This window comes from Chaetodon trifascialis, chromosome 14 (genome assembly GCF_039877785.1).
Source record: "Chaetodon trifascialis isolate fChaTrf1 chromosome 14, fChaTrf1.hap1, whole genome shotgun sequence".
In the NCBI taxonomy this organism is placed as follows: domain Eukaryota; kingdom Metazoa; phylum Chordata; class Actinopteri; order Chaetodontiformes; family Chaetodontidae; genus Chaetodon; species Chaetodon trifascialis.
Genome location: NC_092069.1, coordinates 13,071,084 through 13,095,088, shown reverse-complemented (window position 1 = coordinate 13,095,088; position 24,005 = coordinate 13,071,084). Strand labels below are relative to the sequence as shown.

The 24,005-nt window shown below is 43.1% G+C and overlaps 2 protein-coding genes across 2 annotated transcripts in view; both read left to right on the top strand.

Annotated features, from left to right (window-relative positions):
• The window catches only part of LOC139342095 (latent-transforming growth factor beta-binding protein 2-like), an 80,915-nt gene extending 65,277 nt beyond the window's left edge, over positions 1–15,638 (top strand). The window contains exons 31-41 of the mRNA XM_070978998.1: positions 358–486; positions 5,893–6,021; positions 6,233–6,367; positions 7,398–7,604; positions 7,696–7,788; positions 8,208–8,336; positions 8,538–8,678; positions 9,356–9,529; positions 9,627–9,905; positions 11,082–11,231; positions 13,331–15,638. Coding sequence (XP_070835099.1) covers positions 358–486; positions 5,893–6,021; positions 6,233–6,367; positions 7,398–7,604; positions 7,696–7,788; positions 8,208–8,336; positions 8,538–8,678; positions 9,356–9,529; positions 9,627–9,905; positions 11,082–11,231; positions 13,331–13,506 — 1,742 coding nt within the window. The 3' untranslated portion in view covers positions 13,507–15,638. The remainder of the gene's footprint in view (positions 1–357; positions 487–5,892; positions 6,022–6,232; positions 6,368–7,397; positions 7,605–7,695; positions 7,789–8,207; positions 8,337–8,537; positions 8,679–9,355; positions 9,530–9,626; positions 9,906–11,081; positions 11,232–13,330) is intronic.
• Positions 15,639–16,502: 864 nt separating this feature from the next.
• Positions 16,503–23,616, top strand: pomt2 (protein-O-mannosyltransferase 2). Its single transcript, XM_070978519.1, has 21 exons — positions 16,503–17,342; positions 17,449–17,533; positions 17,618–17,722; positions 17,836–17,944; positions 18,145–18,253; positions 18,632–18,791; positions 18,880–18,986; positions 19,101–19,183; positions 19,430–19,539; positions 19,633–19,699; positions 19,789–19,849; positions 19,963–20,041; positions 20,154–20,305; positions 20,396–20,487; positions 20,584–20,660; positions 20,747–20,818; positions 20,915–20,974; positions 21,055–21,160; positions 21,238–21,378; positions 22,060–22,171; positions 22,891–23,616. Exons 1-21 carry the CDS (start codon positions 17,044–17,046, stop codon positions 22,994–22,996), a joined length of 2,292 nt encoding a protein of 763 aa, XP_070834620.1. The 5' UTR covers positions 16,503–17,043; the 3' UTR covers positions 22,997–23,616.
• The last annotated feature ends 389 nt before the right edge of the window (positions 23,617–24,005 follow it).

Below are 24,005 nucleotides of genomic sequence, written 5' to 3'. Positions count from 1 at the left end.
CCTGGATAACATGGCTGGAGCCCTGAGCTCGCTCTCCCCTGAGAGAAGTATGAATGACCCCATTGTGAGCAGGAGGTGTTTCTCCCCCTGGAACGTCTCCCTTTAGCTCCTTCACAAGTTCTTTGGTTGCTGTGATAATATTGTTCTTGGCCATTTCTGTTGCCTGCTGCGTTTACTGAGGACAGCTACACCACAGGCCTCCTGGCCAACTCCTGCTGTACGGCTGTTACATGGGAAGCAGAGGAGCAGTGGAGGGAGTATAAGTGTGCGTGCGGGGACGCATGTGACTGTGCTAATGTCTGATTTGTGCCTGTGTTTGTCACTCACTGATCTGTCTGTCACTCTCTCACTGTATAGACCAGAATGAGTGCAAAGAGTTTGGAAGCTCAGTGTGCGGTACCTGGCGCTGCGAGAACACCGTCGGCTCCTATCGGTGCTTCATGGGCTGTCAGCCTGGCCTCGAGGGAGAAGACGGCACAGACTGTGGTGAGTGATTAAACCCTGTATAGTTATAGTTAATTATGTTAAGAAAAAACAGGCAGATCTTGAGGCTGTCTACCTATTTCTGTGCCATACATGTACCCTAATTCATTCCATTTACCACGTGGGCTGTGCTTCAAGATAGGGGAGAGTGTAGCCTCAAATCAACTCAGAACTCTGCATTCTCTGCAGGACTCTCCCTTCATGCGTAGATAATGATATCTGTTTGGCATGCAGACACAAAGAGGCTGACATGAATCAAAAGCTATCGGGTACTCGAGTTCTTCCCGCACAAGGGGCCGTGGGGGAGATGAGGAGAAGTGGCCCCTGAAATTGGGGCACTTTAGAAAGAGGAGTGCACTGTCATTGGAGGCGGTGTGTGAGGCCAGTGGCTGATAATGGTCTGCTCCTCCTGACATCGGAGCGAACGGAGCGCCTCTGGCAGAGAGACGGTGGAACCTGATCACTGCTGTTCATGTTTTGAGAGGGGATAGGATTGTCAGGCCCTTACCTCTTTGTCCTCTCTATGGAGCAGCCTGGTCACCTGGGTTGACTGGCTAGGTTTGTACTTATGCTACATCTGGGTCCACAGCTGGCCAACAACAACGGACACATGTCCATGTCCTCCAGAACACATGAAGCCTTCTGTGTTTACTGGCAGGATTAGACACCTGGGGTTTGAGATATTAGTGGGGTTTGTTGCTCAAGGATTTGAGTTTATTACTCTTTATTTTGTAGCACAGTTGTCTTCGTTGCTCTCCTAGCACCATAAAACAACAAGCCTGGTTTATGAGGACTACGGGAGATACAAACAAAAGGCCAAATATTTTCCTCATATTAAGACAGAGTCCAAACAGACACTGGAGAGTGACAGGCGAAGAGGGGAAAGCAGACTGAGAGCATCACAATGGAATGATGTGTTGGACTGCAGATGGAAGCTGTGGGTGTTTGCGGGTGATCTTGTGTGTATGTGAGTGCGAGTGTGTGCGTGCATGTGGTTAACTGTGGGTTTTCGCATCCTTACTTGTGTGTTTGTGTTAGAGAAAGAGAGGCAGAGACCGAAACCGTTGCAGAGATGCACTCGGATTGCGGCGCGGCTTCGCATATTCTCATGACCCTGAGTTTTTATTGGACTGTCAACAGATGGAGATCAGGGGGAGGATATGCTGCTGCAGTGTTGATCAGTGACAGATCAGACCCCCGCCCCCTCCATCACACTGATCCCTGCTACGTGTGGCTGCCTCTTCGCTGCACTTTATGGTGTTGTCTGTCTGGCACCAGCTGAAGAGTGCAGGGGCCTGCAGAGTGATAAGGGCAGATTGAAACCAGCTGCTCACCACTGCGCTCCTTTAGTGTCAGAGTCCAAACCCTGCTAAGCAGATCATACAGGTTCAAATCAGTTTAGTGCTTATTGGTGTGTGATTTAAAAATGCATCCCTGATAACTGTATTAAGGGCCAAAGACATCCACCGTCATGTTATGTGCGAAAAGTTAGACATTTTCTTACCTGACATGTCGTGTGATGGAATCTTTAGGCGGGACCTGATTGAAAAGCTTTCACATTGTCCCCTGTGGTGCAACAAAACTCCCAGTTTAACTCGTCTGAATGGGTGCCCAGTTATGACCGCATCTGACCATCTTTCCCCTGTTGCTATGTTGTGACGCCAGCTGTTCGTATTTTCTCTAGACCCCACAAAACAAACACTCGTACAGCTCAGCATTGAGTCACAGCCCCAGTTTGAGGACCAAGCCCTCTTACCCTCAGAAGCCCGACACCACACACAATAGTGGCTTGTTTCACCTCACGATGGCAAGTTGTGGGAGATGCTGCCGTCACCCCAATAAAAGTCCAGGGAGGGAGCTCAATTACTCCGGGGCATTTTTGTCTGCTTGTAAAAATCATCAAATATTTAAGAAGAGGCCAGAGACTGTAATTTGCCGTTTCTGTGAGGGGCGTTGTTTTATTTTTACTCACCGGCCTTCGAAGGGGCAGCGGTTGTCTTTGGCTCTGCTTGCAGTGCTCATTTAGATTTAGAGGCCATAATACAAAAGGGAAAATTGGGGATTTTTCCGCAGCATTGTGACAGCTGCAACTGCACTGCGAGGGCAGCATGTGTGTATTCACAGGTCATTGTTTTTTAGCTTTAATTCGCCATCATGCTCATAAATTCCCTCAAGCTATGCCTTGTTTTTAATAAGGCCTGCCCAAGGCCGGAAATTGTCTGTGGTCACGCTCTTGCCAACCTCCCACCACTTTAAACATATAGAAATCTAAAGACTCTACCATGTGTATGATTGCTCATGCCATTGTGCAGATGTAAGAGGATTTTCTTAGAAGACATGACAGTTCAGCCTCCATTGCAGTTAACCCAAGACAGGTTGTAGATATAGTGTCAGATAAAGAGCACAAACGTGCTTCACTGAAAACAGATACCTACCACCTCATCCTTGCCCAGTCGCTTGTGAAACAACCTGTGCATATGGATCCAATCAGACAAGGGGTTGCCCAGAAAATATGGGAGAAGTGTGAGCTGCAGAGGGTGAGCCAACAGTCACTGATTCCTATATTCTTGTTGCCTTCCACCATGTGCTCCAGATTAATACAGGGCACAGAGACCCACACTTAACCCTCTGCACCCCCCATCTGCCACATCACCGGAACCAGGAAGCAGGTCCTCCTGGGTCAGACCATTAGGATGGGTGCCTGTTAGGCCGGGTCACGCTGTAACTCCTCACCCACTCCTTCTTTCCTGCGGGCAATTTACAGCTCAGCATGTGTCGTGACGTAACTGACTGCTGCGTGGAAAGATTAAGAAGGCAACCCCAAGTCCTGCGGGTGGGAGACTACCTCATTTGGTATTGCTTGTTTTTTCCCCGTCAACCATTAGTGGTGTGATCAGAAAGCTGACTCTCTGCTTGGATGACAGTTTCTAAATGGCTGGTCCGGTAATGCTGCCACTCAGACACAACCAGAGACAGATACACAGAAAAACAAAGGCCATTAAAATTGTTCTGGTCTCGATGCTCTCATTTCTCCCCGGGATGATACTTTGATTGCATCCCATCAAAACATGTGGTTTGCAGCAGATTTTGTTCCATGTTGCACATGAATGAAAGGCTGCCTTCAAACGCCGATCATTTCATAAATTAGCGAAGACCTTTCATCACTTTTGTCTCAGACCTCCCAGCCGGTGGCCGCTGTCTTTCCAACATTCCAAACTCTGCTTAAACTCTTCACACTACGACAACTTCCTCATACTCTGATATGCAATACTTTTCACCTTAATGCAAATTCTATGATTGAGCTCTGGGAATATTCTTCTCAAAAATGTGTTTTTTAATTGCATGTAATATCTCACAGTATCCAAAAATCATACATCCTACACCAGTTCTGCATTTGAATCCACAGCTGCAAAATGCAAATCCAGTGGGTTGGCGGTTTTCAGTATGTGTCCATCCATCCTCCATCGTCCATCATCCTGCAGCCATTTGAGCCCACAAGTTTCAGCATTTCCTGTGAAAGGTTTTACAAACAACAAAGACAATTTTGTCTCTGCTGTTTTATTCACTTGTGGGAGCCCCTGTGTCTGACCCCAGAGGCATGTTAGAGAAGTGGCCAAGTTGGGACAGGAACACTGACAGAGTTGTCCCCCAGCAAGCCTGAGAAAGTACTTGTCTGTGTTGGAGGGGAGGACAGAGCCTCGTCCAAGCCCTCGGTTCAAATCAAACGGCTTGTGGCTTCTCTGGCCCACTTTTGTCCTTTCTTCAGTTGATACAGCCTTTACGAGTGCTCAGAGGCAAAATAAAAATGCTTCAGACAATACATGACAGTGCTGTTCACTATAACATCTGAGGTTTGAGACTGTTTAGTGAAAGTGATAAAAATGTCATTTAAATATTCAGGTTGTTGTGATTTTGCTCTCTGCATTTGTCCGTATTTCAAACAAGCCTACATGTTTTTCTAAAACTTGTGAGCACTGCAGTGGAGTTTCTCTTAGTCATGGAAACTTTGAATGGAATGATCATTGAGGGTTGTTATGAAACTGAAAAAAAATCTAATCATGCTTACGATAAAACAGACATAGTGGTGTGTCCTCTAATTGCATTAGTGCAGTTCATATCAAGTTACAGGCCAGTCTGTCATAATGTTCCCAACTTAATGACTTGCAGGAAATATAAAAGCGCTGACTTAATTTTATCTCTGACTGAGACTTTTTTTGGGGGGGGGGACTTTGTTTTTAATATCTAAACTGAAAAGAACAAGATGTGTTTTCGAACATGAATTGTTGAACAAATTTCTCATAATCGTATCTCAAAAAATGCCAGACCACACCGAGGCTGCAACAGATGAGCAGGACATTTTGCATGGCTGTTTATGTGGTTTAGAGCATTAACACTCCCTAAAACGAACAGTTCAGTGCAACTGAAAAACTGACTGATGGTGGTTCTGTCAGAGTTTGCTAACTTGTCCCAATTCAGTTGGGTTAACATTAGCCAGTAGCAGGCCAAACTGACCAGAGAACAGCTTCATGTGACTAACGTGTGATCGTTAAACTCTCTGATTGTTTTTTAAACAATTATAATCAGACTTAGCCTCCAGCAGTATCAGTCTTTGGCCTCTCTGCTGTACTCAAGATGCCAAGAAATACTAAATCATCTATGTAAGAAATTGCTAACAAATGTTGCCTTAAAACAGCAAGTAGTATTGAATCAGCACTGCTGTTATATGGGCCAGTGTTAACAGCCTCAACATTCATGTCTCTCTCTGACATATAGCATAGTCTCTCCATTAAACTTGTAGCATGATTTATTACGATGCAAAAAATCCCTGCCAGATTTGACCCATAACTACCATATTTGGGCTAAAATCGGATCCTATGCTCCTGAATCCTGTCCTTGTACCATTTTAGCTTCAAAGGAGCTCCACAGCTGATGTCAAGCACATTAAAATTGGTTAAAACATGTAAAATGCTGAGTGAAAGCAATTCCTGTCAAAAGGCTGTTAAAGAATCTCTTGATGCCAAGCCATCACTCTCCAACTGCTTGCAAAGCATCTGGGTAAATGCTGAGTGCCGGCTGCATGCTGGAAACTCCTCCATCTCTTGCATTTTGCCAACATCCCAGTGACCTACGTGTCACTTCTCACTCCACTGACACAACCAGAGAACATTCACTTGCACTTTTCCAGATCCACACTACTCTCACTTTCACTGTGTTGCTGCAGAGACGAAGGCTCCCCGAATTATTTTACAACCACCAGAGCTTGAAATCCATTTGAATTGATTAGCCAAAACTGTAGTGAGTATCTGTTTTGGAAAGCCACTGTGTTTACCCTGCTAGTTTGTCTGTTGTGCATAGGGAGACTGTAACTATTAATGTCGTGCTCACCTTCCTGTGCGCCTCACCTTGCAGATATTGACGAATGTGTCAACGAAACCATCTGTGGCAACCACGGCTTCTGCGAGAACACAGACGGCTCCTTCCGCTGCCAGTGTGACCAAGGCTACACCAACCCGCCGGGAGATATGAGCAAATGTGTTGGTCTGTATCCCCTCGCCAATAAATAGTCATCGTGCAGTACTGCTTAAAAGTGTTGACTTTTTTAAAGTTAATTGAATAGAAATTGTTCTTCCAGTAACGAGATGATAAAGATTATTTTGCGTGACCTTGCCCCGGACTTGTGGAGCGCATGCCTGTGTGTACGTGCGTGATCCTTTGGTGACCTCGTGCCCTCCTCTCCCATCTTTCTCAGATGTGAACGAGTGCGAGATGAGCTTGGCGCTGTGCGGGGAGGCCCTGTGTGAGAACTTCGATGGCAGCTTCCTGTGCATCTGCACCAACGACAATGAGGAATTTGATCCCATCACCAGCCAGTGCCGCTCCCTGGGTAATAGAGCAGGGCTAGCACTCACAGTGACTCACAGGACTTAATTCTCCATCCCATCATTGGGAGACGGAGTTTTCCCTGATTTAATGAGCCGTCTCTCATTATCCAAACAACAAGGGTGATGAGGTGGACATGACTTACTCCACATCTCTTAGAGGATCTTTTGACCTGGCTGTTTCCATTTGTTTTGTAGGCTCGAGCTATGGTTGGGTGGGTTGCCTACAAAAATTTGTATTAACCTAATCCCTCGAATGACTGATGAAGTAACTCCTCCAGTAGAGCCAAGTAAATACCCAAAGGACCTAGTTACTACAAACCCATTTCCTCACCAAGACAAACAGGGATAAGGTGTAGCTATTGGCCATTAGCGCTGAAGACACATTGCTCTCTTCCGTGCTAAAATGATCTTGAGTGCAGAGGTTACGGATATGCAATACACTGCAATTTCAGAAGGACAGAAAAGGTCCTTTGAGTCATGGAAATACCATCACCTCTTCAGCTAGATAGGCCTATGTGTACACAAATTGGCCGTATTTACATTATTAAGCGGCGCGCCCTCAGCGGGGATGTTTTTTCTTCTGCCCGGGCACTAAACCCCAGCTATGCCTTTGTGTACCTTTTTGCCACATTCCGCTGTTTGCTTTTGACGTGTGTTAATCAATCATGTGAGAGTGAATGGTGTGTTGACTCACATGCCAGTGTTTCCATTTGGCTAAGCCGGCAGCTTAACGGTGAAATGCCTGAGCCCATGCCTTTGGACAAATGAGCAGGCTCAGCAGTGGCAGACAAGGGTAATGCACTACCTGCTGGAGGATGAAGAGCAGTTTTACTGTGTGATGAAGTATGACTGAAGTGTAGCATCTACTTTATGTACGCAGGGATCCCACCTTAATAGGGAGTTTTGAGTTCAAGCAGCTCTACGAGTGAGCATTTGCCCTCCTGAAAATCCCTTCACAGGTGCTTTTCTGGAGCTAACTGTGACCTCTCACCTCCCTGGGCCTAAAGCCATGCTTTCTTTGTTCACCTACAGCTGATATCACCCCAAAACCTGCTGCCGGAGTCCCTCCATCCAGTCCCTCAGCCGAGGAGAGGAAAGAGTGTTACTATAACTTGAATGTGGCCAACTTCTGCGACAACGTCTTGTCTCGAAACACCACCAAGCAGGAGTGCTGCTGCACGGTGGGGGCGGGCTGGGGAGACAACTGTGAGATCCACGCCTGTCCTGTCCCAGGAAGAGGTACAATAAGAGGCTAATATATCAGAAGAAAGGGTCTAACATTGTTCATTGCACTTCATAACATGTGATTGTGACACTTTTCACTTTCCAGATGATTATAACCAGTTGTGCCCTCATGGCTTCGGATTATTACCCCGGCCTGTTTCCTCTACACAAGCTCTGGGAGAACAGCGTGCTTACATAGGTACTCTTACTCTTGTACACACTAACTTATTTTATTGATATTCTTGAGCTTGTACAGCTTCCCTTCACACGCAACTTTACACTTGCACAGAAAAGTGTAAAGTCATCCTGTTTCATTTCTGTACACACTTTCAAACTAGATAGACATAATCCTGGACAGTGTTTGAGGGTGTCTCTATAGTTAGCCAAGCCTTAATGAGATACCTGCATACCTGACTAATTACTGTAACCTTAGTGTCCTGACAGCTTCTTACACGAGGAGCAAATGACATTTCAAGCAGGATAACAGTGTTAGGTTTCAACTGACCACCTCACTTAGTTAATACCAAGGTGTGAATCTCTCTCGCTCGCTCTCTCTCTCTCTCTCTCTCTCTCTCTCTCTCTCTCTCTCTCTCTCTCTCTCTCTCTCTCTCCCCTCAGATGCAAACGAGTGTGAGATGTTTGGATCGGACATTTGTAAGAATGGACAGTGTTCAAATCTCTTTTCTACCTATACCTGCTACTGTCGCAGTGGCTTCTACTATGACAACATCCGGCTGGAGTGTGTGGGTAAGAGATGACATCTATCTTTTAGTTTCTGGCGAAACTAACTGGCAAAAATCTATCGTAAAGGTCTTCAGAAGCCGCCAATCAGTTTCTATTGCTGATTAAAATGCTGGATTTTGCTTCTGGATCATTTCTACCTCTTTCAAATGATCATTTGTTCATATTGTAATGTTTGTGTGCCTCTTTTTGTAATTGTGTCTTTAGATTATGACGAGTGTGGCTTTGGAAGTGCCTGCGAGGATGGAGTGTGTGTGAACACAGCCGGGTCTTTCAACTGTTTCTGCAGTCCTCCGTTAGTCCTGGACAGCACACGGCGGCGCTGCATCAGCCTCAACACCACAGAAGGTGTGACAAACCTTTATGCTCAAATGTTTCACAGTCAGAGCATTTGTACTTCTTACACAACCCTAATTCCCTAAAAGTTGGGATGCTGTTTAAACCATAATGCAATGCAATCAGGAATACAGTTTTATGAAGTGCTGGCATCAAAGTCAGAACAAGCACAAAAATCCAGATCAAACAATTCATTGATAAATTAAGACAATAATCTGCAGATTAATCAGTCATGAAAGTAATTGTTAGTTGCAGCCCTGGTTCTGTTAGGCTTTGCAGAGATACTTCCTGTTTCTTCTTTGACCCAGCATGCTTTGACAGATAGTCCCAGAACATTGTCCCAAGAGGGACATTTGTTTTCATAATCTGCACATGTTCATGTCTCACAAGAAAAAAAATACATATTGGCATAACATCAGGAGCTGGGGGACAACAAAGAGTGCTCTGAGTTTCTGAACATAATGTCTATAATGAGATATGCGGATCTGTGAGCCCGTTGTTTCGCCGTGGATGGAGGTGGAGCTCAGTCCAGTCCTTAGAGCTGCACGTATGCAGTTTTCAGTGCATGACGACTGTAATGGACAGTTTCTATTCAGTACCACAGAATGAGATTTAGGTCATGTAGACAGCTGTATCTTTGTTTTTTTTTCTCAGTCTCTTTGTGAATCCCTCCTCTTTCTATCTCCCAGAAACTGTAGAGCCTGATCACGATGTGCACATGGATATTTGCTGGCAGCATCTGGAGGGGGACAACATGTGTTCGCAGCCCCTCCGGGGACGCAGAACTACATACACTGAATGCTGCTGCCTGTACGGCGTCGCCTGGAGTGGACAGTGTGCCTTCTGTCCCAGGAGAGACTCTGGTGAGAAGCAGGATGCGTGTAACTGTTTAATAACTCCTGTCTTATATGAACCGTTGTTAATATCCAAAGTAACTCTGCTCTGTGCTGCTGTATTCAGCGGACTACGCAATAATGTGCAACCTGGCTCGGAGAGGAGGTTCAGACAGTCTGAGAGAGCGGCCAGGATATGAGTATGGTCTTGAGGGGCCGGAGGATCCTGCGGAGCCTTTTGTTACTCCATACTTTGACAGTTATGGCAACCAAGCGGGACCCTATGACATTCCTGAGAGCGTTCCTCTCTTCACCGACAATGACTACAGCGTTCAACAGCCACCCGCCCGTGTCCCCATCCTACAACCTCAGGAGCACCAGCCACAGCCAGTGGATCCCTATGCTGGTGGGTATATGCATCCTTCTTAGACAAGGATGTAATGTAAGGGTTTTCATCACCAGTTCATTGATTTGTATACAATATACAGTATGCTATATGCAGAAGTTGGTAAAATGTTGGTAAACAATGAGCTTCAGCTTCTGATAATCACAATGTTAAACAGTCGCTGATATTTGTTCCCTTAAGTCTGCTCATAGCTGACCAGTGATGGTATTACCTCTAACTGAAAGCGGCTATAATTGATATTTTTATTGCAAAGTAGTGTAACTGTGGCGAAGTGGACGGGGTCATTAGTGACAAACCTGCAGAAAATTCTCACCCAGATCTGCTTTATGGAGTTCAGTGAGTTTCAGCTCATTGTTCAGCTGTCCAGCCTTCAAACTGACTGTTTTGGTTCTCTCTCACTGCTCTCATAGAGTTGTTTTTTTGGCTGCAGCAGGAAACTGTCACGCACTACCTACTCAGACACAGTTAGCGACAAGCTGATGAGCATAGAGGAGGATAGAAAAGAGCCAGTATTTACCCTCAGGAGTTGGTAAAGACCAGAAAGAAAGCTAGCAGAGAGTGAATATCCAACAGATAACCAGACACATGACTCACAATGAAAGCTCACGTTGCTTTCTAACTGCTGAATCTGTGCATAAGCAAATGTCTGCTACCAATTTTGTCAGTTCAACTTAAAGACGATAGTAGGTCAGTGTTCACACCTTGTTATCTCTGCCCCCAAGTGGCCATAAAATCGGCTATTCCATCAGCATAAATACTCCTTTTACACTTTTGCTGAGTAGTTTAGAACAATGTTTTAAAAGCTTATTGTGCTACAAATAAAACACATGTGCTGCAAAGTAATTAGCGACTTTAGTAAATGTATAATTTTATATAGATGCAGCTTAAATAATTCTGAACCCTATAGTTTATGTAAATACTTAAAGACAGGTGTGTGAACTCGTCATTAATGGCCCCCTCTAGCTGAACTGGTTGTGTACTCTTCAAGAAACCTCTGAGTACATGCAGTTCTTCATGAGGATTTAAGGCAGTGTAGAGATCAAGTAGACCATCCTGCCACGAGATTTCCCACCAGCCTCTGACCTCCTTGTAGACCGAAGCAAATAAGAGAACGAGGTTCTTTTCCAAAACAACAGCAACACAACATTTTTTTTACATGTCTCTTTATCCAATCAGAGCGCTACGATAGCTTTGAGGGTCTGCGAGCGGAGGAATGTGGAATCCTGAACGGGTGTGAGAATGGCCGCTGCGTCCGTGTGCGAGAAGGTTATACCTGCGACTGCTTCGACGGTTACGAATTCGACCTGAGCAAGATGGCCTGTATAGGTGAGTTCTTTGCCCTGCATCTTTTATATCTTTCTCAACAGACCACCCACATTTAGTTTTCCAAATAAAAACGTTGAGGGACTTCTTAGAATAAATGCGGAATCAATCACTTCGTTTAATCTGGTTTCAGAATGTGGTGTTGAATCTTGAAATCAAACCGCAGCGAGCTTCAGGATTAAGCCTTTTGGAGCCAGGTGGGATTAATTTCAGTGAGGTAACTCGTACTGTATGCTCAGGCTCAAGGAGAAGCTTTGAATTTAACAACCTTGCATTAAGCTATATTTTATGGTTCACTAATGAAAGCAGTGTACTCTTCAAAACCGCTGTGTGTTACCCTTTGGCCTGAAATTCCCTTGTCACACACTGCCAAGAGTAAGGAGGCCTTGAATCGCAGCCACTCAGTGTATTCCATGAGATACTGTATCTTTTAAGTGTGCTTTGTTTGTTTTGTAGGAAACTGAGACTGTCTTGTTGTAATGAAACACTATGATTACAGTATTCTTCCTGCATACAAGCTTATCAGCTCCAAGGCCAGACGTTTTCCCAAGGAAAATGATTGAATTCCAACACTGTGGAAACATGTGGGAGCCATGCAACTTGTGCTTTGCCTCCTTTTAGAAATATCACCACTAGCGATTCCCCTGCAGAACATGACATAAACAGAAGGAGGGTCATTTGAGATTGACTGCCATGAAATGACAATGAGACCTCCCATACTGAACGGGGGGAAGAAAAACCGCTCGAAGGCCAAAAGGAAACATAATCCGATGCATTGTTAATTTTTACCGTCACTCCGAATAGTTCAGTGCTCGAGATGGCCGGGAATTCAAGTTCACATCCTATCCGGCCAACACGCAACATGACTGCATGTTTGACTGAAGATATGCAAGATGAGGTATTATGCAGCATATTATTGGGCTGAGTGAAAGCCGTGGAGCGCCAAATGTAAACTTTCCTGGAACAAATTTAAACACGTTTGTTTGTTGCTCATGAGATCACGTCAGGTTTTCAGCAAACTCACATGCAGATCTATTCAGAAGCTTTGTGATCATGTGACATGATCTTTATCAGCACATGGAGTTTGACCAGTTGTCATGGATTTACATAGGGGTGCAACTGTTCTATTATTTTTCATAATCAATTCATCTGCCCATTATTTTCTTGATTCATTGTTTAGTGAAATTAAACGTCTTGTTTTGTCTGATCAACAGTCCAAACATCCCAAAAAATTCACTTTATAATTTACTATAATGTCAGATGAGCAGCAGATAGTCACATTTAGGAAGCTGAAACCAGAGAATATTCTAAAATATTGATGGATTATCAAAATAAATCTGCTTTGACCACATTTCTTTTGGTCAACTAGTCAATTAATTGACGCCCAAATTTCCTTTTCTTCTGGGCATTTCAAGGACTTTTATTTCCTGTTAGATTAACAGTTTCAAAATCATTGATTGTTTGAGTTTTGACTCCATCTGTTGATGACGTGCTGCGACATGATTGAGAGCTCCAAAACAGCTGCTAAGTGAACCTTGAGGTGAGGCTGTTTGTCAGCTGCTGCATCCAAGGTCAAGAATGAGCTTTGAAATTCAAAGAATGAAAGAGAGGAAGGAGAGGAAAAAGGAGGCAAGGAGAAAGGATGGAGTAAAGGCAGGAGGGAGGAAGGAAGGAAGCAAAGGTAAAGTGAAATGGAAGGAGGGGAAAAGGGGAAGGAGGGGGGAATAAGGAGGAAGGGGGATGAAAGAATGGAAGGAGGGAATGAGGAAGAAAAGAAGAAAGAGGGAGGGAGGGAGAAAGGAAGGAAGGAAGCAAAAGTAAAGTGAAATGGAAGGAGGGGAAAAGGAAGGAGGGAGAAGGGGGGAGAGAGGAAAAAAGAAAGTAAGGAGGGAATGAGGAAGAAAAGAAAGGGTGGGAGAAAGGATGGAATCAAGGAAAGAAGATAAGGAGGGAGGAAGAAAGGCAGGAAAGAGCGTTAGAGTGAAATCAGAAGCCTAAAGTACTTCAGCGTTCCAGCATCCCTCCACAGATGTGGCGCAGGCAGCTGTTTCAGCTGTGAAATCTCCCCACTGACTAACTCGTCATGTCTCGTCTTCCTGCAGACATAAACGAGTGCGAGGACATCAGCGACAAGGTGCCCTTGTGTCAGAACGGGCAGTGCACCAACACGGAGGGATCGTACAAGTGCACCTGTTTGCCCGGCTTCGTGGCCTCTGCCAAGCCACACAAATGCATCCCGGCCATCCCAGAGTCCGAGCTCCGGGAGGCAGGAAACTGACGCGGTGACTGCTGGAGCGCCGGCTTCTCCTGCTCCCTCAAAAATCACCTTACACCCCTCTGCCCTGTTTCAGGGCCTGGCACGAAACCTCCAACAGTAACGCTGAGACGTCCAAACTCGTTTCCCTACATGACACACACACATGCAAAAGCACACACACGTACATTCAGCACAGAACACATTCAGATGCCCCTTATACACACTCAAGAGGACCAGGAAATGTGCAGTGAATGTATTACATGGGATTTAGTATTCACCAGATATCCATTTGCCTTAAAGGGATTTTGTGGACTGATTTTTTTTTTTTTATTCAGTGACCCCAGGCAATTTGATATGCAGATATATTTTCCACATTATTTTCTCTGTCACTTTTTTTGTTGTGTTATTTATTTCATTTACATGACGGGCCTCTGCAAACTAAGAAAGCGACCTATTTCAGAGGGCACACTCGATTCCTCTTGTTTTATTCGTCTCGCCAGTTGACCTCAGACAGCGTGGGGAGATAATAATTTTTTTTTTCTTTTTTTGTTTCTTTTGTCAAAGAAGGAATGTCATAAGAATTCAGCCACTCATAAATCAGCTTGTGCTTCACTGTCAAACCCTCTCACCAATGTTATCTCGCTCAGTCGTTGTAATTAGCATTGACTGTGGACTCAGTGGATGCCACGGCTGACACACCATCAGAAATTCAAGAGAAAGCTTTTCCCACAACGGATTTTCTTTTCTATTCTTCAAGATTAACTACGAGCTGAAGAATGTCTGGACCAAGAACCGGGAAGTCAACGTAGCCAAACTATTAAAAACTTCAGCCCTTACGTGGACCTAGAAAGACTGTAGATGTATATGATGATCTATGTAATGCTTTGAAAAAAGGTGCAATAGGTATAACCTGCCTTCCTCTGTTTGACACCATTTTTACAATCTTAATACCAGCAATGAAGTAGGAAAACATGGACTCAGTTGCTGCTCCTGATCTTTTTTCTTTTTAACAGTATTAATTTGTTTTATACTTATACTGTAAAAACCGTATATGTACCATGACTTAGCGAAGTTTGATTCCAGGTTCGAGCCTCGAACTTCTGAAACGACAGGAAGGTTATTAGTTGAAATTATCCACAGATATCACTGCTTTATGTACCAGTGTCACACAGGCAAAAGGATTTTTACATTCACCTGCAATGCAATCATATCCCAGATCTCACATCAGACCATTCCCATGTGTGCATCTCTGAATGCATGTAAAGACAAAGGCTTCGTTGGAGAGGTTTGGTATATTTTGTACAGATCTAGTACTATGTATTATTTTTGTTACATATTCTCTTAATGCATCATAGCACAACCAATATTTTGTTTGACATAAAGCATAAAATGTAAGAAGAATCTGGCATTATAGCTTTGTAGATTTATACATGTCTGTAAAAATGTTTTTTAAAGCATATCTTTTAATGTATGAGGAGAGTGGCTGACACTGTACCAGAGGAACTGTGTGTATACCCTGCCCTGTGGAGCAGAATATTGAAATATATTTTTTGGAAGTGGCAGCACTGTTCTACTTGCAGACATTTTGTCTCTTCAAGTTCATTACAAAGACAATGCTTTTTGAAATGCAAGCACCAACTTCTGTGCATCACAACTTTACAGCTAAATCGTAGAAATTGTGAACATTATTTCTTTTAGTCTCTGTTGGATCCTTTTGTCATGAATGTATCATGGACAGAATCGGCCTCCTCATTTGGTTTCTGAACTCCCACTCACCATGGTTTTTGTCTTTTATGTTCAGGTGTAAGAGACTAATGGCATTATTTGTCTAATGGACTGAACTCTCAAGAAATCTCAGCAGCGCAGAAATACAAGTGTAATTCTAACTTCGGTCAGTGACTAAAGCTCACATGCATTCATAACCTACAAACCTACAGGTGTACAAATGATGTGTTCTGCTGTGTTCAATTCATCGCCTGAACGGACCAGAAGTCTAACATTTAGGTAAAAGATGGAATATTTAAAGTCTTTCAAAACCACAAATAACTTGAGATAACTGTCTTGTTGTAAAGCTGTGGTCATTGGAAATATCATGCTCATTCATTTTGTTTACCTCTTGACTGTAATCACTACCAGTCATCAAAATAAAAACATAAAAAATACAAATCTCTTTGATAACTTCTTTTATTATATACAGTTTGTTACAAGTACAAGTACTCTGTTACAAGTAAAAGTTCCTTACTCAAAGTTATGTTAGTAGATTAATTTTATTCATTACTTAATTTAAGTAAAAGTGCAGAATTGCTACCACCAAATGTACTTTAAGCTATTGGAAGGATTTATTATGCTGAATGACACCTTCCAGATTGTTATATAGTTAATAGTAATGTTATTAAAGTATCATTTGGTATATTAGCATGTAAGCAAGATTTTAAAGTGGGTGCTGGTCAAGGCAGACTTAATTCTACACTTAATGTGCTGTTGGGTAGTTTTAATCTCTCACTATGTAAAATAGAAATCTTCAAGTAGTTATAGCTGACAACAAATGTAGTGCAGTAAAAAGTACAATATACAATATGGGCACATCAAAACTGTATGGTAAAGGTGTAATTAGTTTCTTAGACATTATATCTTCTAAAGTCTCATATGTGGACTGGTCCCAAATAATAGCATTAATAAAATCACACATTTAAATGATTTTAAAGAGAAAGAAAGAAAGAAAGAAAGAAAGAAAGAAAGAAAGAAAGAAAGAAAGAAAGAAAGAAAGAAAGAAAGAAAGAAAGAAAGAAAGAAAGAGCATCAAAATGATTCATAATACTATATCTCCCTCTAGTGGCCAAATAGAACAGCACATCACAGATTCCGCTTTTCCAGCTTTTCCATATCGTTTCCTCATTGGTTAACCGAGAACGAGGATGTATTCCAGAAGGATTCTGGGAAATTGTGTTTATCTTGCCACATCATGCCCACATGAATAACACAGTGGAATACACCTCCCAGAACCCACATCGCTCTTTACGTTTTCGGTTGACACGAGCTGCGACTATGGATGCGTAAAGAGCAGCCGCAACCTCTCGTGCTCTCGCTGTGTTGCTAATGTACATGTTTGAATAATAATACAGACATTTGAGGCGACAGAGACCATTTGTAGTTTGTCAGCTGCTGTTATTTGGAATGCCGCCATTGGACGAGTGGACACTCGGTTAGAAAGCAGCAAGCGACGATAAGCTAGGATAAGTACGTTATTGATGAAAATGTCTTGATATCTTGGCAGCAGTGGCACACATACTATGTCTGATCATTTGAATGGGAACGGTGTGACGTTCACTGTCAACATCGCCTGTTTTGGCATAAGTATTAAGAGCAGCTACTTGGTGCTACAGCGTTAAGTTTGTTAATGCTAACTGTAGTTATTTGTCCCAGATAGTACAGACCCATCGTCCAGCTATCACTCATTAACCAGCTCTTTTCATTTTATGATAAGGTAGTATTACCAAAACATCGGGCTTACCTGTGTTGGAAGGGGGTCTGGTCATTTTATTACAGGTTTAATTCCTAATGGCAAAAGAAAAATGCACAACAACATGGAACAAAACAGGGGACGCCTCAACGCTGCGACACAGAAAGATTTGTCCCACCTCAGAAAAGACCTCATCCACTCCTTTGTCAAAGGACAGAAACAGTCAAACTGCCGGACACTTATTAGGAGGTGACACCCAGTCCTCAAATGGGACATGTGGTCAGTTTTCCAAAGGGAATGTCAGTAATGAGCCCCCAAGCAGGGTGCTGCTGCTGTTGGTGCTCGGTCTGTCTCTGTCCACACGCCTCTACAAGATCACAGAGCCCCCCCATGTGTGGTGAGTAACTCTGCTCTGCATGTGTGCATGTGTTCAGGCTTAATGCATCTGGAGTGTGCCGTTTTTATTGTTTGTTTGTTTGTTTACACTCATTATTGTGTTGCAGCTGGGATGAGACGCACTTTGGGAAGATGGGAAGCTACTACATCAACAGGACCTTCTTCTTTGATGTCCACCCTCCTCTTGGGAAAGTGAGACAGCAGACGATCAGAATAATAAGTGTCTTTAGGGAAACCTCTCTGCCATGAGCGCTGACCTTCTCTACTCTGTTGCAGATGCTGATAGGTCTCGCCGGTTACATGACCGGTTATGATGGAACCTTTCCTTTTATAAGGCCGGGAGATAAATATGAACACCACAACTACTGGGGAATGAGAGGAGTAGGCCACTTTCCTGCACTAGAAAACCTACACTTGTCATTAACCATGCACTTTGAATACATACACACACATATTGGGCTGCTGATGTGTCCGTCCTACATCGTGTCTTCCAGTTTTGTGCCGTGTTGGGCTCCTTTCTCCCCGTCTTCGCCTACCTCATAGTACTGGAACTGTCTCAGTCTCACACTGCTGCTCTCATCTCTGCCACCCTCCTCATATTTGGTGAGTAATCATTTGTTTAAAACAGTTGACAACTCAAAAACATAAACACACATACACATTTTGGGAGTGGAGAAGCAGCTGTCCAAAATGACTTTTGTGTCTTTTGCTGATCTCACTGACGGTGCTTTGTCAGGTCATTCAGAGCATCATGCTGCAATAAGGAGAAAAGAAAATTCAACTTGTTCTCACCCCTCTGACAGACACAGGCTGTATCACCATTTCCCAGTATATCCTGCTGGACCCCATACTCATGTTCTTCATCATGGCAGCAGTGCTGAGCATGGTGAAGTTCAAGCAGCAGAGATGCAGGTAGGACACCGCTGGAGTTGTTATTTGAGTTTTTCTACCTGTCCCATGCAATGCAGCTGTGAAACTGTTAGTGGATTGATTAGTTGGTTGGTTGCTGATTTTTATTTATTTTTTTATTTTTTTTTGACAGAATAAATAGATTTAAGACCTTGTTTTGGACTCTAGTGTCTGTTTTGGTTTAGGAGATTTTGGTGACTAAATGATGAAATGATTACTAGAAAACAATTATAGATTAATCAATATGATAAGAAAATATACCATCAGGAACAAGTCTTGCTTTGTCTGAAGGATTAATAGGTGGTATATAGGCCTAACATGAACTCGGAACTTTTGAAGCAGCACACTTATTTGAGTCTTCTTGCTTGCTGTTTCTTGCAGACCCTTTACTGCCTCCTGGTGGCTCTGGTTGGTACTGACAGGTGTGAACCTTGCTGGGGCATTGGGGGTGAAGTTTGTGGGTCTGTTTGTCATCCTGCTGGTGGGACTGAACACAGTCTGGGACCTGTGGAGACTTTTGGGAGACCTGAGCCTCTCACTGGTAAACAGCCGCATATATTTAATGGTGTTGGTGAACTGATGGTGTTGATGAGTAATGCTTGAGGTTTGACCTTATTTTCTGGCCCCAGGTGGACATTGCCAAGCACTTCCTGGCTCGGGCTGTTGGACTCATCCTGCTTCCGCTCTTCCTCTACGTCACAATATTTGCAGTCCACTTTGTTGTGTTGAACAAAAGGTGTGTCTCGTTGTTATGTTATGGATACAGCATCATTGCTTGCTCCTCTCACAGAATACTGCGTGATGACGCCAATTCATTGTCTGAGTTATAATAATTGTCTTTTCTCATCAGTGGACCAGGGGATGGTTTCTTCAGTTCAGCCTTTCAGTCTCGTCTCATCGGGAATAACCTGCACAATGCATCCATGCCGGAGTGTGAGTCCCATTAGTGAATACTTATTAAAAAATGGAAAAGGAGGTCAATGAGGAATATAACTTAGCTCAATTACCTTTAGTATTGATGCTCTCACAAAGTGGCATATACATTACACGTACATTGGTTAGTGTGGTGGTTACGAGTCACATTAAGTGACTTTTCAAAAGACGTTTTTCATTAAATGTTGTTGTTTCTCGTGTTTTTTTAATGATGTGAGGCAGTATCTAATTGTTCTTCTGATGCAGATTTGGCATATGGGTCCACCATTACAGTAAAAAACCTCCGTATTGCTGGAGGCTATTTGCACTCTCATTGGCACTTATATCCGGAGGGAGTGGGAGCAAAGCAGCAGCAGGTCAGGCTACAGAGAGCTAAGTGTGAAGCATTCTCATACATATGCTAATGTCTGTTATTTATTCTAAATCAAGTGTTTCCTGTTTCCTGACAGGTGACAGCCTATCTCCATAAGGACTACAACAACCTGTGGCTCGTTCACAGACAGGGTGATAATGAATGTGAGACCATGGGGTTGAGAAATACCAGTAGTTGTCATAAGAAACTAATATATGAGCGTCTTACTGATAATCTATTAATCTCTTTGCAGCTCGATCTGGGACACCTGATCTGGTTCGTCATGGCGACATCATTCGCCTGGAGCACAAAGAGTGAGCATCACGACTCCACAGAGCAGTGAAATGAAAAAAAAACATTACTTAATGATTAAATGATTCGGTGCGTGTCCTTGTTTTATTAATGTGACTTTTCCTCGTCCTTTCAGAACAACCCGTAACCTTCACAGTCACCTCCACGAGGCCCCTCTGACCAAGAAACACTTCCAGGTCACAGGCTATGGCATTGTGAGTTGGTCCGCTACATAAAGCCGCACTCAAAAGAACCCTTCACTGCCGTCTTCAGCATTAATAATATATTAGACTTTATGTCACATTTTCACCTTTTACGTGTTCTTAGAATGGCACAGGCGACACCAACGACCTGTGGCAGGTGGAGGTGTGTGGAGGCCGGAAGGGTGACCTGGTGAAGGTGCTGCGTAGCAAAGTCCGCTTTCTGCACCGAGCTACCGGTTGTGTGCTTTACTCCTCTGGCAAGACTCTCCCAAAGTGGTAAAAACTGGTCTCTTCTGCTCTGACTTCACCTCCTCTTCTGTTCAAGGTCGATCATGTGCATTGACAGAAAGTTTTGTTTGTGGTCAGGGGCTGGGAACAGGTGGAGGTGACCTGCAGTCCCTACCTGAAGGAGACTCCGAGCTCTCAGTGGAACATCGAAGATCATATTAATCCCAAATGTACGGTAAACACACTCCTTGCTCTCCTGTGTTTCTTGTCAATATGACATGATGTCAAACACTAACCAACATGTTTCCTCTTGTGTGTTCTGGCAGTGCCCAACATTAGTTTGTCTGTGCTGAAGCCCCATTTTCTGGAGATCTTGCTGGAGTCCCACATCGTTATGTTAAGAGTAAGAAATGATGAGAAAAGTCCATCTGTGCTCACAAAACAAGTTTCATCAGAGAGCATTTATTGACATAAGTAATGTCTTTGTAGGGGAACAGTGGCTTGAAACCCAAAGACTATGAGATGAAGTCAAAACCCTGGCACTGGCCCATCAGCTACCAGGTGGACTGAATGAGCTACAGGATAAAGTTCATTTTTGTAAAAAGTCAGATTAAATGCATAACTGCTTTTAACTGTGAATGATTTGTTTGTCTGAAGGGATTGAGGTTTTCTGGAGTGAATGACACAGATTATCGTGTTTACCTGCTGGGGAACCCTGTAAGTCTTCATCTATCCTTTTGCTACTCTTGTCTGACCAAAGTACCTCAGAGCGCTGACGATGAAACACTGGTTTTCAGGTGGTCTGGTGGATGAATCTGGCCAGTTTGGGACTGTATCTGATCATGGTGGCAGTCGCGTCCATAGCCCTCCACAGAGGTTTCTCACTGAGCCAAAAAAGAATAGGTATGATTGTTGACAGCAGCATTACAAAGAATATTTGAACATCAAGTGATGGTTTTGTTCTTCACTCTGTCTTTCAGAGCACTCTCGTGTGCTCAAGAGAGAAGGAGGACTGCTGCTCCTCGGCTGGCTGCTGCACTATGCACCTTTCTTCACTATGGGCCGTGTACTCTACTACCACCACTACTTCCCTGCAATGCTCTTCAACAGCATGCTAACAGGTACCACACCTCACTGCGTTTTAGTTACCTGCATTATGTACAGTAGACCCGAGGTATTGAAACTGTGAGGGGGAGGGCGGAGGGAGGGGTGTGAGGCAAAGATACTACATGAAGTGAAAGACAGTTAAAGCACATCAAAAGTCATACTTCTTCTCTGAGTCACAACCTCACTGCCAGATCCATTAAATCCTCCACACTGGACCCTGAACTCAGAACTTGCCTGAGAATCACATTTTTAAGTTTTGTTCAATTTCAAAGAAACTGAGTGATATTTGTCTGTACGTCCATGGGTGCTTTGTAAACAAGAACTGCTAATAGCTAATTCTGCATACTTCTGATCATCACTTTCACCAAAATCTAAACAATTATTGGTTAAAACTGTTGACTACAGCTCACTGACTTAATGGCAGCATCATACTACCTGTTAAACATTCCCTGTTTACATGTTTTAGGAACTGTAATTCCAGATCTTGTAGCATCTTGATTTCCCTAAATCATAATAGTAAGAGTGACAAAAGCCGTTAATAATAACCTTGTTCATGTTGCACAATCAGTGTGTATATATATCAGTTTTGTCTGATGGGGGGCCCACAGGGTCGCACTTTGAAAAGCCCTGATGTAGACAAAACAGTGGTGTTGGTCATGGGGTCCTGTTTAAAGCATTCTGCTTGTTTTTCTCAGGAATTACATTAGACGTTCTGTTTGAAAGCATTGACCTGCTGCTCCGCCCACCTTATTCTGATTGGCTGCAGAGAGTCGGCCTGACGGTACTTCTGTTGAGTGTTCTTTACAGGTGAGATGACCAGCAGAGTAATTATTGTGAAGGAAAACATTATTATAGTTTGTGTTTGATGCCTGTTGCATATTATGAGGTTTCTTGTGACTGTACATCCCCTGATACACCTGAACCCTTTCAGAAGCTCCCAAAAAACATATTTGCACTCCCTTCAGTCTGCTGTGAGTGTAGATGAAGAGTGTAAGTGATATTAAAGTAATAGTTTGGCACAAGATTAATCTGTTAAATTTGAGACTACTGACTATACACAGCCAGCTGGCAGTTAGCTTAGCTTAGCACAAAGATTGTAAGCGTGGAGAAACAGCTGGCTGTCCAAGGGTAAAAATAAAACAAAAACAGCCTACCGAAACCGACTATTTAAAGCTCACTAATTAACATGTTACTGTGTATCATGTTTCCATTTATTCTGTAACAATTGAGATAACGAATCAGTGAGCTAATTGATTAGGCCTCTTGATTTTACTGTTGAGCAGAGCCAAACTAGCTGTTAGCCCCTGCTTCTGTTTTTTATGCTAAGCTAAATGTTGTTGTAGCTCCATGTTTAATGTACAGATATGAGAGTGGCATCGACCTTCTCATGTTACTTGGCAAGAAAGCGGATACACATTTCCTGAACTATTCCTTCATCAACTGTCACATCACTTACACTTAACACTCCTCTGTTGTTTGAAAGCTCTTCTTTTACTCTTTATAATAATCCATTCTCTGTCTGTCAGTTTCTACCTGTTCCATCCTCTCTCCTATGGCATGACGGGTCCCCTGGCACACGAGCCGGGCAGCGCCATGGCTGCCCTGAGGTGGATGGACTCCTGGGAGTTCTAATCAGCTTTGCACGAAGAAGAAAATAATAATGTGATGTATAAAAACTGTTCTTATGATCGTAGAGAGTTTACACAAACATAGTTTTCTTAAGGTACTGACTGTACACACTACTCTGAATCTCTACCTGTCCAGGTATTTGTCTTTACATTTCCAAGTGTTGTCGTCTGTAATGTGTAAATAATGCTTTGTAAGACAGACCTAAATCAGTGCAATATGAATGCCAGAGTGTTGTGGAGTTTTTGAAAATAAAGATGTGGAAACTACTCTTTAATCGAGCTGCCTTAACTCACAACACATCTCACGTACTGTATTTGTATGTGTGGATACTGCACATCATAATGATAAGCTAAAGTGCCTGAAAGGAGGTAGTGAAAATACATCTGGAAAGTTCTAATGCTGCATCTCTCTGTTGGTCAGTTTTAAAGGAAATGCTTTTTGTTATGTAGGTACGTGTCAGAGTTTGCAGAGACTGTGTTGTTTTTGTGTGATTGTCCTGATCTTAGTGCCCAGTATTTTTCTATTAGTGCTGTCCAGTACTGGCTTCTGTTTTTACAGTATAACACTACTTTCAGTGTCATATGTACATCTCAGTATGTTTAATAAACTATGATATTCTTGTAGTCTGTTCTTATATTCATGCCATCAATAATTAAGCTTAAAACAAGCTACTTCAAGAAACCTTTTCTTATATATACATTTGCTGTACTGTTGCATGAAATATGCATTGTTATTACTATATTCTTTAACCAACCTATCTCTTCTTATGTACCTTAAAACAGCATAAGAGCTGTCTAAACCAATAAGCAATAAGACCACTTCTGACTGGCCTGACTTAGCTGTGATTCTTTAATTATTTAGGACTGGTCTGTCAGTGTGGGAGTGATGAGATTTTTCATTGTCAGTTACAGCTGGAAGGGCAGACGCAAAAAATGGACACACACTACTTTAAGTGACTGTGAATAAAATCAGCAGGAAGTGTAAATTTCTGTTCACAGTCTGATTCAATCTG